The following is a 21,077-nucleotide window of genomic DNA, read 5'->3' as shown; positions in this document are numbered from 1 at the left end:
CAAGAGTCCTTGCAAGGACGCGTTTATCATCGTGTAGGCCTACTATGTAATTGGTAATTCTTGCTCTATCAGTACATTCAGTCCATCGATTCATCCACCATCCATTCATCCATCCATCCATCCATCTACTCATTAATTCATTCATACATCGATTCATTCATGTATTGATTGATTGATTCATTCATTAATTCATTCATTCATTCATTCATTCATTGAGTCATTAGTTGATTCATTCATCCAGTCCAGGTTTTATAGTTGGGTACTTTCAAGGACAACAACATGCTTCCTGAAAGTACAAGCATTCGAGCTTCAGAGTACTTTTCTTTTTGTTTATAACACTCGATCTTCTTAAAAAATAATTTATTAATGAAATAATAATGGAGCTCTTTAAAGTAATTAAAATACATTATATATTAACAACTACTGTTTTAGAGGTACGGATTTTGAGTTTAAAATGCAAATATTACACTAGAATGTTTTTTTTTTATCCAATGCCACCAGGTTGTCTTTTCGACATTTCTGGTCTTCTCTCCTGGCCGTGGCTTAGTTGTAACCCACTTCTGAGGTTAGGGCGCCTGGAAGGCGGAGTTACATTACCCCGATGATGTGATAGGATGATTATGATAATGTGGTGCCAGGAGAGATCTTAAATCTAAACTAAATTCCAGACCATGGACGAACACAGGAATAATCCCTTTTAAGGAAAAATTCCTGTGCTCTAACCGGAAATCGAAACCGGGACCTCATGAACTATAACCAGAAGCTCTGACCACTAGACTATGAGGCTGGTCACACTAGAATGTAAGTAATTATAATTTATTTTATTCTTGCATTTCTTTACACACCACATTTCATATTATGCATTACACTTAAGTTATTTCCTTTGTTGTTACCAATGTCCATTTCTTCATTTATGTATTAGTTATGAAGATAAGTGTATTAAAGCGTCTAATCAATTACTTTATTGTAGACCTATATCAAGCAAATACATTTTTAACATGACAAAGTAAATATCCTTCAATTGTTACTCCGTTTATATACTCAGAAAATGTCGGTTTCATGTATGATGAAGTGCTCCTGGTGTTCTGTCTACCTGCAAAACATAAGGGGCAATCGGTTGAAAATCGAATATTTGGTCGGTTGCCCGACCTTGACGGATGATCTCTAACCGGTCGAATATAAACCTATTTTGCAGCTCTCTGATGGGAATCCACCTGTATATGAGCTATTCCATCTCAAATCGACCGAAATATAGAGAAAATTTTCCTTACAATTTCTAAATACAATGAAACTTTTTTGTACGTAGAGAACTGTGATACAATGCTTTGTGCAAAGTTTGAGGCATCAGAACTTCATAGTGTTTAAATTAAAAACATTTAAATTTATCGTATTTTCATAAAATTAGCAACTTTAAACTGTTGTAGCTCCGAAACCCTTTCACCCAATGATCAAAATCATGGTTTATTTTGATGCTGAGAAATTAACGTTTCTACTGACATATAAACAGATTTTCTTACTTTTTATGGAAATGGAGAAATTTAGATTTTTCCTCATTAAGACGCCTTTGGCCAGGAAAAAATATTTAAAAAATATATAGTTAGATTCCGCATTGAAAGTACAAATAAAGACATATTTTTTACTGATGGTATGTTAATAAGAAAGTATTGAAAATATCAAATAAAGAAAATAAATAGTACGCGCGTGAAGTAACCAGCTGACTGTGAGACGGGAGCTAGCCAGAGACAAGCAAGGCCAGGAGACAAACACGTCAAGTGTCGTCTAGCAGAGCATCGCTGTGCTAGCTTTATCACAGGTTTTCATAAACACAGGAGTAAAATGACTCCCAATGCTCGCTTATCTTCAGCTCTCGGCCAGTGTGTGCGTTGTAAGCACCGTTCAAGTCTAGGCGTGTGAAAATAATCTATTTAATACCCTCGAAACTTATTGCCGAGCCGCTAAGCAAACAATGCCGAATCCCTCTTAATAATGCAAGGTTTTTTCTCGATATTTTTTACATTTTTACAAATGGCCAAAAAGCTTAAAAGCAAGTAAAATGATATTATCTGTCTCTCTGTGTACAATAAAAATAAGGATTACTTCTTAACATAACCTACCAAATGTCAGTTTCAAAACAAGCCCTCGTTCAATGTTCTGCAGTAAAGGTTCCAGAGTTCTGAGCGCTGAAAGAGGCTTGTTTTTATAAAATACGCTAAGTTTGTCACTCAATAATACGAAAACCGTTTGACTTTTGATAATATATTTTTGAAAATGCAGTCCCCTCAGCACCTTGTATAAGTAGGGAAAGCATTAGAGTATAAAAAAATGCGAGGTTTTTTACTGATCGATTTCATATGGAATAGCCCACATGTAGGCAACAATTTCTCACGCATATATACAGGGGTTCTTGTTTATTGCACATGCGCAGTGTGTAATAAGTGAAACTTATACAATAAGGGAGTTCCAAATTTTATTTCCGTATTAGTACAGATATGGAGTCCACTTGTATGTAGGTAATAATTTCGCACGATTGTCCACAAATAGCATATATACAGGGGCTCTTCTTCACTGCACATGCGCAGTGTATTGTAAGCGAAACTTGTTGCAAAATAAGGGAGCTCCAAATTTTATTTAAAACTCTTCATGAATCTTGACCTTTTCTTGTATATTAAAAATGTATCGATATTCCTCATTTTATAGTGTGGAATATGTAAGTTAGAATATTTATGTGAAAAGGGGAAGACTAAAGGAGAGGAGGGCCGTGTGCCACCCTGAATCCGCACCTGTCGGAGACAATGATAGCGATAGCCAAGATATGGAAAATGTGGCTATTCCTATTGCAATTAAATTGATACTGTTCGTTTATTAATTCTCCAAATTATTATTATTATTATTATTATTATTATTATTATTATTATTATTATTATTATTATTATTATGTAAATGCTAAAACTTATTTCTTCACACCTGTGGAGTAACGGTTAGCGCGTCTGGCTGCGAAACCAGGTTCAATTCCCGATCGGGGCAAGTTACCTGGTTGAGGTTTTTTCCGTCGTTTTCCCTCAACCCAATATGAGCAAATGCTGGGTAACTTTCGGTGCTGGACCCCGGACTCATTTCATCGGCATTATCACCTTCATCTCATTCAGATGCTAAATAACCTAAGATGTTAATAAAGCGTCGTAAAATAACCTACTTAAACTTATTTCAGATAACGTGGTTCTGTAAGTAAGTCTGTATTAGCTATTTATTTATGTTGATAGCAAAATATTGTTAAAGCAATATAGCATAATGTTTCATGATTTCTGAATACCAAATTACATAAATACAGTAGCAGTGTTTTCTCTTCAAGACATTCTATTTCATCCCTCTAGTCTTCTTGTGAGGAAATTCACTCCTGTTACTTTTTTTTTTTCTCTCGTTAGAACAGTGTTACTATGCACGTAACAATGGCAAATATATATATTCTAATAATTTCATTAGTTGAAAATTTTCATAGTTGCAGAATTGCTACGAACTGAACGAATTATATAAATCGAAATTAACGGAAACATATTCAGCCTCATTATTCAGCAACTTTTTAAATCTCACTGGTTCATAAGATTTCGCAACCTTGTATGTGCAGAAAGGCTCTCAACGTAGTAGTCGCTTTCGTATTTGATAATCACTATAATGTCGATATTAGAACATGGGAGTTTAATGTTCTCCAATCATCTTGGGTAATTGATGCGGAGAGAATTTCGTTAAATCGTTTCTAAAATACCCATGATAATTTTATTATAAATATTCTGTTTTTTTTGCAGGTGTTTTTTTGGTGCCATACTTCCTCATCCTTATAATATGTGGAATACCACTGCTTTATATGGAACTCGCCGTTGGTCAGTTTACAAGAAGAGGCCCCATTGGTGCGCTTGGGCAAATTTGCCCACTGTTCAAAGGTAAATGCAGCGTATATTAATTTAAGACCACATGCAGTACCGATACTTAAAAACTCAAAGAATATATGAGGAGCGAATCAAAAAGCGCTCAGTCCAATTTTAAATTATTTTTCAGGAGAAGCAAAAAACTGATATCTTCTAAACTTTCAGGACTTGATCAAAACTCATAAAACTCAGGTGTAATGTACAGTTAAGACATCGACTTGTAGTTGTCAAACAATTCATCTTTTGTTTACTCTCACTGCTATCGACATAAATATTTTGGACTTCGTGCTTTTTGAACCAGTCACATTGAAAATATTTTTGAAACGAAAATAGGACTATAGAAATGCATCAATTTGATAACTTCTGTGAAACATATGAGGAGTTATTTTATTTGATCCATTCATAACCAAAAACAATGTTCCTTATGTCATTTTTTCTTTAAAACAATTTAAAAAAGGTACGTCAAAAAAACTACATAAAATATTAATTCCTTTACAGAAATTTTAATACATTAAAGTAATATTGAAGAAATGTAAGAAATGTTATTAGTTAGTATTATATTGGATGCTGCAGAGGAGTTGAACGGTTTTCAAATGGAAATAACACAGTATGTAAATAGTCTTTATTGACTGAAGATGACTACAAGTAAAGAGCATCACTAGTGATCCTGAGAGAGAAACTTTTTACATGGAGATTAAGATCGATAGTAAAGTATTAATATTTTCTTTTTATTTAACTTTATCCTTCCTCAATTTGTCATTGTCAGAGAAACTAAATGTTGTATTCTGTGTTGCAGAAATTAGATTTTTTTAAGTTAACTGTGCTGGGAGAAATTGTAGCTACGTGAAATAATAAATTACTTGGGGAAACTAATTGTTAATACAAGGAAAACAATATCAAAAATTGAAAGATACCGTTACTAGCAATGTTCTTTTTCTTTACAAAGTCTTGTTAGTTCTTGTTATTCGTCCTTTCCCCAGTGTTCTTGTTCTTTGTTCTTTTCTCCCTGTCATTCTTCGTCCTTTTCTCACTGTCCTTGTTCTTCTCTTCTCTTTTTATTGTTCATCATCATTTTCTTTTGTTTTTACTTCGTCGTTTTTGTCCTTGTCATTCGTTATTTTTACCTTATCGTTCGTTCTTTTCTTTTTCTTGCTCTTCGTCTTATTTTCTATTTTCTTGTTCTCTGCCCTTTTCTAGTTCTTATTCTTCGTTCCTATATCGTTTTTGTTCTTCATTCTATCCTTTATCCTTTTCTCCTTGTCCCCATATCCTTCCTTATCTTCTTGTTCATGTTCTTATTTTTCCGTTTCTCATGACACTTGTTCCTCGTCCGTTCCTCATTATTCATGTTCGTCCTTTTCTCCTTGTCCTTCATCTGTTTTTCAATGTTCATTTTCTTCATCCCTTTCTCCTTGTTCTTCGTCCGTTCTCACTATTCACGTTTCTTCTTCCCCTTCTCCTTTTTTCCTATGTTCCTCATTATTCACGTTCTCAGTTCCTTACTCCTTGTTCTTCGTCCATTCCTCATTGTTCACATTCTTCGTCCCTTTCTCCTTTGTTCTTCATCCGTCCCTCATGCTCACGTTCTTCGTTCGTTCCTCACTGTTTACGTTCTTTGTTCCTTTCCCCTTGTTCTTCGTCCGTTCCTCACTGTTTACGTTCTTCATCCCTTTCTTCTTGTTCTTCGTTCATTCCTCATTGTTCACATTCTTCGTCCCTTTCTCATTAGTTCTTCATCCGTCCCTCATTGCTCACGTTCTTCGTTCGTTCCTCACTGTTTACGTTCTTTGTTCCTTTCCCCTTGTTCTTCGTCCATTCCTCATTGTTCACATTCTTCGTCCCTTTCTCCTTTGTTCTTCATCCGTCCCTCATGCTCACGTTCTTCGTTCGTTCCTCACTGTTTACGTTCTTTGTTCCTTTCCCCTTGTTCTTCGTCCGTTCCTCACTGTTTACGTTCTTCATCCCTTTCTTCTTGTTCTTCGTTCATTCCTCATTGTTCACATTCTTCGTCCCTTTCTCATTAGTTCTTCATCCGTCCCTCATTGCTCACGTTCTTCGTTCGTTCCTCACTGTTTACGTTCTTTGTCCCTTTCACCTTGTTCTTCGTCCCATTATCCTTGTTATTCGTTCGTCCCTTTCTCCTTTGTTCTTCATCCGTCCCTCATGCTCACGTTCTTCGTTCGTTCCTCACTGTTTACGTTCTTTGTTCCTTTCCCCTTGTTCTTCGTCCGTTCCTCACTGTTTACGTTCTTCATCCCTTTCTTCTTGTTCTTCGTTCATTCCTCATTGTTCACATTCTTCGTCCCTTTCTCATTAGTTCTTCATCCGTCCCTCATTGCTCACGTTCTTCGTTCGTTCCTCACTGTTTACGTTCTTTGTCCCTTTCACCTTGTTCTTCGTCCCATTATCCTTGTTATTCGTTCGTCCCTTTCTCCTTGTTCTTCGTCCGTTCTCATTCACGTTTTTTCTTCCCTTTCTCTTTTTTTGTCCGTTTCTCATTGTTTACGTTATTTGTCCTTTTCTCCTTCTTCGTCTGTTCCTCATTATTCACGTTTTCGTCCCTTTCTCCTTGTTCTGCGTTCATTCCTCATTGTTCTTTGTTCGTCTCTCATTGCTCACGTTATTCGTTCATTCCTCACCGTTTACGTTCTTCGTCCGTTCCTCATTATCGACATTCTTCGTCCCATTCTCTTTGTTATTCGTCCCTCTCTCTTTGTACTTCATCCGTTCCTTGTTCTAGTCCTACGTCTTTTTCTTTTGATCTTGTTTACATCTTTTTCTCCTTTATCTTGTTCTTGGTCCTTTCCTCTACATTTTTGTTCTTCGTTCTTTTTCCTTGTTCTTTCTTTCCTTAATAGTGTGGTTTTTTTTTACTAGGTCAAAATTAATCATCTTTAATTTTTGTTTTTTAGTCGTTCTAATATTCAGTTTGAAAGTGCAGTTTTCTTCGAATCAATTTAAAATGAAATGTAGTCTCAGTTTGTTCAAGTAATTCTCAGGAGTGCAAAGCGAAATACAATGGAATTATGTTTCACAGGCACAGAAGTAAACAGACATTACTTAAAATTATTTTTTATTACCACTTCCTTTTTTTTTTTTTTTTGCAGTTCTTCTCATATTTCTCTTAATAAAAGCATAATTTGAATGTCTTACTAGCAGGATTTTGTTGTATAAATATTTCATTGCATTGTATTCTAAAAGATTAAGCCTGAAGTTTTCCATACAATTTTCAGGTGCTGGTTTGGCCAGTGTTGTAATTTCTTTCATCATGTCTACATACTATAATGTGATCATCGCCTACGCTCTGTATTATTTCTTCACGGCATTCAAATCTGATGCGCCTTGGAGTTCGTGTCTGAATCGTTGGAATACTAACAGCTGCTGGACTTCCACTGGACCCAGTGAATTCACTAAACCAAATATATCTAAAACGCCTTCAGAAGAATTCTATGAGTAAGTAATAATAATTTATGTAGATTGTAGACCAATAAATTAAGAAGCCCCACGCCATACCATCATGGTCTACGACGTCATTCCTTAGAGTAGCATTGCGAATGAGCACTGGTTCGAGTCTTCATGGGGGAAGAAATTTTCCCATGAAATTTCGGCATATGTATGGGACCAGTGCCCATCCAGATCGTGATGAATTTGTGGGTTATACGATCCAGCTATAACGGCTGGATGGATCATAATACTAAGCATACATTATCCTTGTACTGGTTGTATGATCGTTTACCTCTGCTGAGACATGTAGACACGAGGCCAGATTTTTATTATTATTACAAATAATAATAATAAGGAAACCTGAAAAGTTTGTTTTACTTGGCATATTCCTTAAAAACTACCAATGCAAGTCGAATTCATTTTACCATTTTGTTCTCTGAAAAATGTTAAATTTAAGTGGGATGGTATGATTGAATAGGTTAAAATATTTGTACATTGAGAAAAGTAATCAAAGTGACATTTAAACTATTTGAACCACAGTAATCATGTTTATATAATTTTCGATAGTAATAATACTTTAATTACAGTACCTATTGAATGTAGCAAACAACTTTTATTCTTCAGCTTCTAAAATATTAAGAGACATTTCCATAGTATTTTGGAAACTAAAATATATTTCATTGCTTTTCTTATTGGTAATTATATTAATTTTACAGGTTTATCAACAGAAATTGTTTATACATCTTGATTACACAACTTTTAACACTATATCACTTTGGAATATACACCAGTACCGGTAGTTTATATTGCTTTCACATGTTAAATACTAGGTTACAGTACTTTGTTGACTAGTTTCAGCCTGTTGTGGACTATCTTCTGTTTTATTTTTTTAACTTTTTCAATAGAGAAGAAAATATGACATAACAACCGCATTAAATTTGCATTTGCCAAAATTAGAAAAAGAATAAAATCTTAATTTTAGTTATGAAAAGAAAGTGCAGCGCTCCAGTAAAGGGAGTATAAAAACTGCTTTAAAATAGTCTCTAATATTATGCTAATTAAGTCTAACAATAATAGTAGAGTATAGAAATTTATTATGTTTATTGTTCTCCAATTTTATATATAGAAATATACAATTTAGAAATAAATGTCGAAGATATTCACTTAACTGTTTTTCAATTGTGGAAATTATTAAGAGTCGAAATTCCAACTGAGCGACAAATAGTCGACAGATTTTGCCTGGAGACCTCTGTCAGGCAGTGGCAGCTTTTGACCTTTCAACCAGGTGGGCACAAAAGAGAAGATATTTTTAAAAATGTAATAATCAGCAGGCCTAGATAAAAAAAATCACCTGTAACTTCTGGTTTTAGGGAGCCTAACTCTTTTGCTAAAAGTCTGCCATCATAGCATAAAGCTTTTCTTTTTTTACTTAATTCATTTTGAACAACATAATTTATCGGCAGTAACTTTGAAACAAGAGTTTCACTCAAAACTGAAACAAATAAAACCACATAGTTGGTCACTCAATTCATATAGGTAATTAATAATTCAAGTTCATTAAAACTAGATGTCATTTTGTCACTTAATACTAAGACTGCACTTCAGTCAGAGTATCTCACAAAGAAACTGGCTAAGAAAACATGCAATGACCTCTGCTTTCTTTTACATTAATGGCAAATCTTTTTTTCACCGTGATGCCACACTTCCAAATATTTTAATAAAATACTCCTGCTGTTCAATTGCGTAGTCTGCCAATATTTATATACTAGTGTAAATATTCTAAACAATTTACTTAGTACATTGCAGTACTGTATAGTGGCGCCATTGGGTGGCAAATTGTGGTGCTTTTTGAAGTTCAGTTTTTCAAGTTCTCAGCCATAACATCTCTCTGACAAAAAACCACCATTAAGTAGGGAATATTCCTCCTTGCTTCCCACAGTCTGCACCACCCTGAACCGAATATTCAATGTAAAACAGTATGAACGAGAAATCCGCAGTGAAAATATGACCAGGCCTTGTTGCCACATTGCTACAAGTGCCGGTCCTGAATAGAGAGTAAAGGAAAGAGGGTGCGAATGAAAAAGTTCAAAACTAAATAAAATCTGGTCAATTTCATTTGCAAGTGGGAGGACATGTGACCATGTGACCTCATGGTAGAGCCACTGCTGCTGTCAGGGACAGGGATCTTTTACGTCGTAAATCTACTCACGGAACTCACAGCTTTACTTCCTTAAAGGAGAAGCCATGCTCAGGATTTCATCACTCCTTAAAATTCATCACTCTCGAAGTTTGAATCCACGAGTCTCGTAGCCAATGACTACCGAGCGTGTTTTGTTAATAATAAGCCCACACAGAACGGCCTTGAAACCGTTATATGGAAGTATACACTCATATTTATTCATACTTAATTGACACATCACTTTGTTTTCCATTTCTTACAAATTTCATCATCATCATCATAAACATCATCATCATCATATTCCTTCCATGTATTAAGCCTGGTTGTCTGTTACGGTCTCATGCCATCTTTATAATGATTTTCCTAAAGATCTTTTTCCTCTGGATAGTAATTAATAATCTGACAAGGGATGCGGTTTCGATCCATGTGTTGAAAATGTTGCTACAAGATAGCTCTATATGTAGATATATAATCCATAATTGAAAAGATTCTGCGTTCTTGAAGGATGTCTGCATTCTTTTGGTCTAGTCTTGTACAGCCAGCTGTTCCTCTCATGAACTTCATTTCGCTAGCTGTTATTCTGCTTATATCTCTTTTGTGTATGATTGAAACTTCACTACCATTATGTAGGTATTGGTCTGGCCAAGATTTTGTAAGTCCTTATTCTTGTATGTTTCTGCACCAAGGAAGGTTGAAATACTCTATTAATAATTCCCATTGATATATTATAGTTTTGGATTTTGGCTGTTTTTGTCAATTTCATTATCATAACTGAGATGGTATCCTGAATATTTAAATTACACATATAATAAGTCCTCTATTTTTTAAACTATATGTGAATATGTACATTAAATTTAGTGAATTTTTACTTTCTCATCATATAGGTGTAACAAAATGTAATGCTACAAAAGATAGATATCTAGTTGTTTTACAAAAATGTAGATATTTTGAGCATCTACAATACAGATAAGTTTCTGTCTGTCTAAAATGATTTTCCTTCAAAACTCTGGACGAGTTTTGTATTCAGACTCAATGAGTCAACTCAACAGGAAATAATGCACAAGAAACCATCATTATTTTCTTAAAAATCACAAAAGAGTGATTTATTCTAAATAAACTGCATCCATTTTTATTATATATATATATATATATATATATATATATATATATATATATATATATATATATTTGTTTTACAAAATACATACATATTAAATACATACATAGTGTCTCCAAAAATGTTTGTGTGAGAGAAGTTAATTACTGTTTATATAAGAATTATGTATTCAGAAAACTAGAATTTAGATCTACCTAGCCTAATAGGTGTGGAAATAGAACTCAAAAGATATGTCATTGTTTTGTGTAAAATATTAGTTAACATCTATACAATTAATACCTATAATTAAAAACTCATTCAAACAAAACTTTTAGGACTTAATCATACTCTGTAACATAGCCATTACAGAAGTAAAGCAAAGAAAGTTTCTATTTTCCTGTAAAATTTTACTTTTTTGTGTATGTTACAAATCGAGACAGAAATAGGTCGTTCTTTCTTTCTATAGTCGGTTGTAAAAATCACTTTCGTACTTGTGTACGAATATCTATAAAAATATTGTTTTCCTCTTAAACGAATTATTGTTTTCATAGTACATACTGTTCATTGACAAATAATTAATGTACTTAGGCTTTCACTATAAACTACTAATACCTTTTCATAGTTATATTAATTTTAGATACGGTACTTTACCCATTTTTTTAAATAGCAAAGCTAGGTATATTAGAAACAAAAGCACCAGAATTTCAGCATAATTGATTACTTAATATATACACCTATTTAAAACGTAAATATCTAATTAAAGTGAGATTTCTTACTTTTTGAAGTTATCAAAGAAGATATGTAGGTCTAGTAGATCTATAGTATAAAAATGAATATTTTACCTTTTTATTTGGGTGCACAGTTAATTATTGCATTCACCTATATCTTATAAATGACATTTCAAGAATTAAACTGAAAGGAGGAAACATTTTTAAAGAAAAGCATTTCTGCGAAATGCTCGATTCTTATAATGATAAAGTATGTATCATCTTAATTACACAAATTAATTTTATTTAACGAGAATAAAAGCTTTAAAAAATATATTACTTCATTTTTAAAATGGTGAAATCTACATTATTACTGGTGTTCCCTTTCTCAAGACATTGTAAGATTTTTATTTTCTGATTTATTATTATATTATGTTACGTATTTGTAGGTGATCTAAAATAATATAATGACAATAATTATTACTATACAATTAAAAACATAAAACGAATCTTTCTCTTATTTATCTTTGTTCTTCAGCTGTCATCACGATTCAACAGATGTTGGATTATTGGACAAGCGAGGTAATAACATAATTTGTTGTAAGAACATAGAAGTTTGCAAATTTGTTTTTATTATTATATAATAATTGTGTGTTACTTTTGTTTCACTTGATTTCAGTGCTGCTACTAGTTCTTTTGTAGTTTCTTTGTACATTAATTTTATTTTAACACTCACGTGAATGACTGCATGAGACTTCTAAATGCACAAATTGTTGTTTTTCTATGAGAATATGTAGATAAATTTTTAGAATAACATGTTTAGAAAAAAAAAAAGGTATTGATGCTCGAAAAAGTATTAAGTACGGTACTGTAATTAAGAGGAGCATGCCACTTGCTACATAACATTAATTTTGTACATTAGTTTGTAATGTTAACTGACTTGTTTTCACCTACAGTAGTTAGCAGTATGGTGATATATTGTTGCTGAAGGGACTAACATGCTGAAAAGTAAAAAAAATTACGCAAAGACTCTTAACATTATTTGAAATAATTGTATTGCAAATCAAATCTATAAATGGCATTTTTGTTTAAATGGTAAAGAAGATGTGATAATTATTTTATATAATATGTTTGATTTCAATAAATTTGTATGATTACTATATTAAGATACTTATTTCCAGACTCTCATCTTATATTAGTTGGCAATATACTGGAAAATGACGACACACATAGTTTACAAATTTATGCAAACTATAATCTCTGTAGTTAAGTGGATTTGAACAACAACAAAAATGAACATGTGACTAATGCAAAATTCTTCACACATACAATGCAAATCATCTCTGTAGATTTGGTTTGATAAGAAAATAGTAGGGTCTGTGCTAATTGGTGACCCTACTGTCTTGTTTTGTATATTAAGACAATTTTTTTTTTTAACTTTCAGCATGTCTACTGTGGAATAAAATTTTACACACAGGTACATTTAATGTAAATAATTGGTATAAATGTTTTTCGAAATATAAATATTACCGGTAATATTAAGAATATAAACCAGATCCTTTATGATTTCTTCAAATTGAAACCTTAAAAAAAAAAATTAATAATGTTTCACAGCAATTTTTCATACAGAGAGAAACCTAAACCAAATAACTCTAAGAAAACATATTCTTTTCTTATAATATCACCCTGCAGTATGAATTATCACCATATTGCACAAATTCCTAATTGTCACGATATTGTTTTAAATTTATTTCATACAATTACTATACTGTGTTATATAATGTAAGGATTTTTACGGTGATAAGTTCGAATTCAAATGATATGGGAATAAGAGATTAAAATTACAAACCATTGTAAATAATTTTACATAATCGTGGAATATTAGGAAAATGTGACAGTTGCTTTCATGTGAATATTTTGTAAAAGAAACTTTGATTCCAAACAGTAATAGTGTAACACTCATGAACTTTGTTAAATATCATTTCAGACGCAAAGTATTGCAGATAAGTGATGGAATTGACAACCCAGGTGTAATTCGATGGGAATTGGCCGCATGTCTCATCTTTGCTTGGATTCTTGTTTACTTCTCAATCTGGAAGAGCGTAAAATCTTCTGGAAAGGTGCTCTACTTCACTGCGACATTTCCATATGTGCTTATTCTCGCATTTCTTGCACATTCCCTTACACTGGAAGGATCTGACGAGGGTCTCAAATACTTCTTCAAACCTCGGTGGAGTCTCCTCAAAGATTCCAAGGTATGTATACAACATATTGAACAGGAAAGTAATATATTTAAAAAATGTATCATAAGGAATTGTGTATCTAATACATATAAAAAAATAAATTGACTAGGTATCTATATTATTACAGTATGTAGGCCTATATCTCTGATTGAGGTTCTGAATGATATGTACATCTATTAGCAGGCAGTACATGTCACTTGACGATATGTGTCAGAGGAAGAACAATATTGTTGCATACATCTCAAGTCTGATTAGTGAACTATATTATTTGTCAGTGATGTATGCAATGGAGGGGGAAAGGAACTAGCCACCCTCCCCCATTAACTCCTGGCTTAGTTGTCTGTCTTATTGGTGTCACTTCTGAACTTCCAATCAGTCATACTACCCTAGATACTGGTACCGGTACTCAAAATGTTGCAAATATTTTTCTGCACGATCATGTTTTTTGTTGTACTTGCCACCAGTGACGTAGGAAGCAGGTGGCCTCAACAGGCTGAAGTTCCCTCTCCTGTTTTTTTCAAGAAATATGTAAAAATTATATTAGATTTAATTTTAAACCATGAAAAAACACGTGGACTAGTTGCTAGAGAACAGATCATTGTTACAACTCATAATAGTACTAGTGCTGTTATAGGACATAACATTACCAATGAATTACAGCCTGTTTTCCATAACTCTTCAATATCTATGTCTATGGACATGTCAGAATGATTGAAATCAATCATTGTAGCTGCTGTGATACGGTATGTATTATAACACTAACTTTTGATAATCTTTGCCTACAATAATACTTCCTTGAATGTATAATCACTATACATTGACTAATATGGTGGTGTCAACAAATTATATTATTCGAGTTATAGAGTTACCTACTGGCCTACAATTAAATAATAAAAAAGCCCTTGAAAAATAAACTTACTCTATATTTACAATTTTAAAAATATCATAAAAGTTATGCAGTATTTGCAATTCTATGATATTGCAAAAAATAAATTATACAATACACATGTACTAAGTGCGTAATAGAATCTCGGAAATAGACAAGACTCTACTTCGTCTCGTCTTTTCTAACTTTTCCAGCGATTCTGTTACACACTGCAATGTACTTAATGTTGTATCATAATCAGAGACTGGAACTTTGGCAGAATGCCTTTTTAAATGTGTTAAATCTATTTTCATTTTGAAAGTAAATCTGTAGGAATTATACCTTTGTAATTGAAACACAGTTTTATGAATTTAATGAATTTAAATACTATTATAGTCACAATCATGCCATGGTATGAAAGAAAAATTACACAATCTGATGTCACATCAACGGACGTGTGTACGTCACCAAACATCGTAAGATGAAGATTACATTTGTAAAGTTTCTTTCAACCCATAAGCAGTACTGACTAGATCAGACGCTATGGACAGTACTCTATAACAGAGTCGCCAGTATGAAAGGATAATTCCAAGCCTTTGGCGTGAGACGAACTCGATAGCTCAGTGGTAGAGTGCCTGACCTGAGAACAGGATTCCTGCTCGAGGTTGTGTAATTTTTCTTTCATATTTCATACCATGGCATGATTGTGACTATAATAGTATTTAAATTCATTAATATGTCACATCAACGGACGTGTATACATCACCAAACATCGTAAGATGAAGATTACATTTGTAAAGTTTCTTTCAACCCATAAGCAGTGCTGACTAGATCAGACGCTATGGACAGTACTCTATAACAGAGTCGCCAGTATGAAAGGATAATTCCAAGCCTTTGGCGTGAGACGAACTCCATAGCTCAGTGGTAGAGCGCCTGACAGGAGAACAGGAAGTCGCAGGTTCGATTCCCGCTCGAGGTTGTGTAATTTTTCTTTCATACCATGGCATGATTGTGACTATAATAGTATTTAAATTCATTAATATGTCACATCAACGGACGTGTATACGTCACCAAACATCGTAAGATGAAGATTACAATTTTATGTTGCCCTTTCCTGCCTTTTTAAATATAAATGCCTAATTTATAAAATAAATGCTTTTTTTTTTGTCTTTATTTGATTATATATCTATTATTTATTAATTGATTACCGTATTAAAAATTGCCTACAAGTATATTTTAATTTATTTCTATAACTGCTACAATGAAAGTGACTTCACCGAATGTATATTATTGTCTTTCAGTCAATTCATAATATTCTCTTTGCAACAATGAGTGCTGCCCTCCAAAAATGTATAACAGTAAGCGTTTTAATTATCGCTTGTGTTTATTTGACAAGGCAACAATGATTGCGGGTCTAATGTTACTTTTCTTTCAGTTTTCATTGCGACGTTATGTAGCATGACCCCAGAGAACTTAAAAAAACATTTGGTAGTCGTGTGCAACGCATAAGGCATTGCAATACATAGGCCTTTTAAAAATATTTTCATTTTTGTGTCAAGTACAACACTAGCAGTTTGTTTAAAACTTTAAAGTTCTTTAAAATATGACGATCGAGTTATTGAATAGTGTAATCTAGTAAATAAATGGGTCTAATGCAAGGTTTTTGTAATTGCCTTTTATTGCGTATTTTAGCTATTTGTAATGCCTTTCTACCTGCCTATTTTAGCTATTTATGATGCCTTTTTGCCTGCCTCTTTTATGATTCATAATGCCTAAACTTCCAGTCTCTGATCTTAATGTACTATTATTGTCTATGTGCATCAGTACCGATAAATATCTTACAACATATTGAAGATGGGACTCATCATTTTCAACTAAAAGCAAAAATAAATATTATTTTATAGTAGACTGTGATGAAACCTGCTACGAAATATTACTTTTTTTTTTACATTCTATTTTGTATTTTGTCTATTTTTGCATTTGTATGTTAATACTATATTTCTTCATTTTCTTTTATTTTGCTCTATTTTATTTGCCGTACATTTAATTTGGATTTTCTTTGTTCTATTTCGGTTCGTTATTCCATTTTCAAGGTTTGGGTGAATGCAGCAGCTCAGAACTTCAACTCCCTCGGAATTGCTTTTGGATCCGTGATCTCATTTGCTAGTTACAATAGGTTCAGCAACCAAATCTTGGTTGATACTCTCGCTGTATCTACAATAAATGGTGTTACTAGCATATTAGTAGGAATCTTCGCGTTTGCCACAATTGGTAACATTGCTACAGAACAGGGTACAGCAATAGAGGATGTTGTTTCAGACGGTGAGTATAAAATATTTATTGCTATCAATTTAACGAACTGTATTGATTAATTAAAACTCATTATTTCCGAAAATGGGTTTTGTTCTTTCAGTTAAGAAAGAGATTATATTATATTTTGATCATAACGAAAGGTTTAAATTACAAAATATTTAATTTGGGTTAAACGAGCGTTGAGCGGATTCTGCCGATTTTGGAATAGTCACCGACGCACTTAGGTTAGGTTAGGTTAGTTTAGGCTTTTATTATCCCGTCAAGTTGAAGGTGAAAGCGATTGAGTGTGATTTTTTGTTTTCTATGTTGGCAGTTCAAGTACGTCGGTGTCTATTCCAAAATCGGCGGAATCCGCTCAACGCTCATTTCACCTTTATTTGTAACAAGAATGAGAATGAACTGATTAGTAACAAGATTTAAAATATTTCGTTTCGTAGTTCTAAGTTCAATAATTTTGACATGGCAATATATTACACATTTACTAATTTCGACTCTTAAACGTTATTCCATTCAAAATAAGAATGCTTAATCATAAATTTTACCAGTACCGGTACTCTGTAACATCACCATCTAGAAACGTAAGATTATTTTGTAAATATTTAGAGTAGGCCTAAGTTTAAATGTGCATAAATTTATCATTGTTATTGCTATCAATTGACTGTAATGGACATTAAAATAATTACACATTTCGTTAAAAACAAAGCCTTATCTTCTCCATCAAGAGATTTTCATACACATAACAGAATATATCCTAGTTCATATTTGGGTTCTTCTCAGCCTGTATAGACATATTCTCTAGTTCTCCCCATAAAACAATACTTACTTGCGGCTTTTAGAGAACCCGGAGGTTCATTGCCACCCTCATATAAGCCTGCCATCGGTTCCTATGCTGAGCAAGATTAATCCAGTCTCTACCATCATATCCCACCTCCCTCAAATCCACTTTAATATTATCCTTCCATCTACGTCTCGGCCTCCTTAAAGGTCTTTTTCCCCTCAGGTCTCCCAACTAACACTCTATATGCATTTCTGGATTCACCCATACGTGCTACATGCCCTGCCCAACTCAAACGTCTGGATTTGATATTCTTAATTATGTTAGCTGACGAATACAATGTATGCAGATCTGAGTTATGTAACTTTCTCCATTAACAATAATTTTAAGTTGGTTATTTAACGACACTGTATCAACTACTAGGTTATTTAGAGTCGATGAGATTGGTGATAGCGAGATGGTATTTGGCGAGATGAGGCCGAGGATTCGCCACAGATTACCTAGCATTCACCTTATGGTTGGGGAAAACATCCGAAAAAACCCAACCAGGTAACCAGACCAAGCGAGGATCGAACCCACATTTTTTTTTTTTTTGGGGGGGGATTTAGTGAAGTGAATTTTTTTTAATGGCAGGCAGAGTAACTATCTCATGTCCCCATGTTTCAGATTGCTACCAGTGCACTTCATTAGAACCAGGTACCCAGCTTCGAAGCCGTTAGCCCTGTGAACTTACAATATATTTATGTTCCCCTATTATCATAATTCAGGGTTTGTATCTAAGAAATTAGCAAGTTCTTTGTGATAGTAGAAGAGAAAGAGTGGGGGAAGGGAAGTGGTCCGTGGCCCATTTCTTTTAGGGCTCATCCCGACATTTGTCTTATTGCTCAAGGGAAACCACGGAAAAACCTAGAGCAGGATGAGGTGTCGTGTGACGACAAGCCAATTGGCTATAGTGTGGTCGGAATATGTTCAGGTGGGAGGTTTTGATTTAATCATTATTTAATATACAAATACATTTAAGGTCCATAAAAAAAATGTTAACAATTAGAACAATGCATCTATGCTGCCAATAACGTGATGACACTGAAACAGAGAAATAACATTATTAGTGCATTAATAGCCTTGTCTGTGTGTAGAGTCAAGTGGTTATTTAGTGTTCAAGTTGGTATTCGTCTTGTACGTTGTCGTTCCAAGCTAGAGGGTGGAGTACGCTCTTAGGTCTTTTATGTTTGTCTAACGCAGGGTTGTAATTTCCTAATGAAGAAATTAGTGGGTTTGTGCAGCTGTACGACTTGGTGTACGTGCAGAAGGCTTGATTTGAAATAAATTCTTGAATTGTCGGAATTTCTAGTTCTTCATGAATCAATCTAACAGGAGTTACTCTAGGAAGTCCTGTGATGAATCTTAAAATTTTGTTTTGGAAAACTTGTAATTTTTTACGGACTGTAATGGGTGCATGTCCCCAAGCAGGACAAGCATATAATATTACTGACCTAATTAATGTTTTATACAAAGTTAGGGCTGTGTGTATATTTAGGTTTCTGCTTTTATTTAATATTGGGTAAAGCTCCACCATTCTAGCATTGGCAAGTCTGAGTTTTTGAAGTATATGTTCTGAAAATGTGAGCCGTCTGTCTAGCGTTACTCCGAGATATTTAACTGAAGTTTTCCACTCGATTTGTGATCCATTTATAGCTAACTTCGTGTGATTTATATCCGGTCTATTGAATTTATTTCTTCTGCTAAATAAGATGGCTTGTGTTTTAGATATATTTAATTTGATTCTCCATCTGAGGAGCCATGGTTCAATGTCACGCAGGTGACCTTGTAGCCTGGTAATGGCGACAGTTGGCTTCCACGATGCCGTGAGAAATGCCGAATCGTCAGCGTATAGTGCTAAAATACTGTTATTGAAATTTTGATTAAAAGGTAGGTCATTAATATAGATTTGGAAAAGAGTCGGTGCCAGAATGCTGCCCTGAGGCACACCAGCGTTAATACCTCGCGACGTGGAGTGCACGTCGTTCAGTTTAACCTGGAATGTTCTGCCCCGAATATAATTTTCTAACAGTTTTACTAGTCGGCAATTTAAATTATTGTTAATTAATTTGTATATCAAGCCCGCATGCCATACCCTGTCAAAGGCTTGTGTATAATCTAGGAATATGGCCGCTACTGTTCGATTTAAATTGAATGCGGTGGTAATGAATTCCGTTGTGCGCAGCAATTGCTGTGTGCACGAGTGACCTGAACGGAATCCAAACTGTTCGTTTCGGATTAGATCATTGTTTCCGAGTTCGGATTTCAGTCTTTTTTGTATGATCTTTTCCGCAATTTTATCTAAAACATTTAATAAACTAATGGGGCGATAATTACGTGGATCGGATTTATTCTTTCCTGGCTTAGGAATTTGAATAATGTTCGAGTGTTTCCAAATGTTAGGAAAATATCCTATCCGAAAGATATCATTTATGATATTCGTAAGTAATTTAAACGATTTTTGTGATAGCTCTTTCAGTACTTCAGCCTGTATGCCATCGGGGCCAGGAGCTTTTTTATTTGGCAAGTGTCTAACTTGCCATTTTACCACGTGAACGCTAGCAGGACGGATCTGTGGTGCGTCGTTATTGTTGAGGTCCACGTTAAGTAAGTACGTAGTTATGTCTTGTGTTATTTGGTCATGTATTTGTCTGTCATACAAGTCACCATGTGGATTGAAGGAGTTCTCGAGGACTTCCGCAAAAACCGTAGCTTTCTCTTCTGGACTATGATATATTCTCCCATTGTGCTGGATGGGAGGGATATTACTATATGGCTTAGTGAAGAATTTTGTGATTTTCCACACCTCGCTCATATTGTCGGTATCTAATTTACTAACTTTCTGAGTCCAGGCTTGGATAATCTGATCGTTTATTTCCTGAGAAATTTCCCTTTTCAAACGATTTATCCGTGGTCTTAGGCGAGGGTCCCGCGTTCTTTGCCAGGCGCGCCGACAGTCGTTTCTTTCCCTAATTAATATTAAGGTGTCATTTGGAAGCTCTAATTTTCCCGGAATAATAATTTTTGTTGGAATTACCGACATAGATTCCTGTATAGCGTTCGTTAGCATTTTAGCAGCTTCTTCGATCTCATCAGATGACGTAGGAACCAAGTCATCTGTGAGAGCGTCCAACTTATCTCTAAAGAGGTCCCAGTCAGCTGCTTGGTACATTAGCACAGTTTTTGGGGGAGATAATTCTAGTTGCGCTCGGAACGTAATTATAACGGGTTTATGATCTGAATTTGCTAACGAATCATGAACCGAAATTTTGGAATGGAAGTTTATGTTTTTGAGTAAAAAGATATCTAAAATATCTGGTTGGTGGTTGGCATTGTCTGGGATATGCGTGAACAGGCAAGCGCCTTAACCAACTGAACCACGCCGGTGGCTCATTAATAATAATAATAATAATAATAATAATAATAATAATAATAATAATAATAATAATAATAATAATAATAATAATAATAATACATCTGTTAAGCCAAGACATGT

The 21,077-nt window shown here is 34.0% G+C and overlaps 1 protein-coding gene across 2 annotated transcripts in view; it reads left to right on the top strand.

Moving 5' to 3' along the window:
- LOC138701029 (sodium- and chloride-dependent GABA transporter ine-like) overlaps window positions 1–21,077 on the top strand; it is a 394,240-nt gene that overhangs the window by 361,267 nt on the left and 11,896 nt on the right. For both annotated transcript variants that reach the window (XM_069827541.1, XM_069827550.1), the window contains 4 exons: window positions 3,801–3,935; window positions 7,154–7,373; window positions 13,334–13,601; window positions 16,548–16,776. In XM_069827541.1, the coding sequence (XP_069683642.1) occupies window positions 3,801–3,935; window positions 7,154–7,373; window positions 13,334–13,601; window positions 16,548–16,776 (852 nt within the window). The remainder of the gene's footprint in view (window positions 1–3,800; window positions 3,936–7,153; window positions 7,374–13,333; window positions 13,602–16,547; window positions 16,777–21,077) is intronic.

The sequence above is a fragment of the Periplaneta americana genome, chromosome 1, assembly GCF_040183065.1.
Source record: "Periplaneta americana isolate PAMFEO1 chromosome 1, P.americana_PAMFEO1_priV1, whole genome shotgun sequence".
Lineage (NCBI taxonomy): Eukaryota > Metazoa > Arthropoda > Insecta > Blattodea > Blattidae > Periplaneta > Periplaneta americana.
Note: the sequence above shows the minus strand (reverse complement) of the source record. Positions and strands in the feature narration are given on the sequence as shown.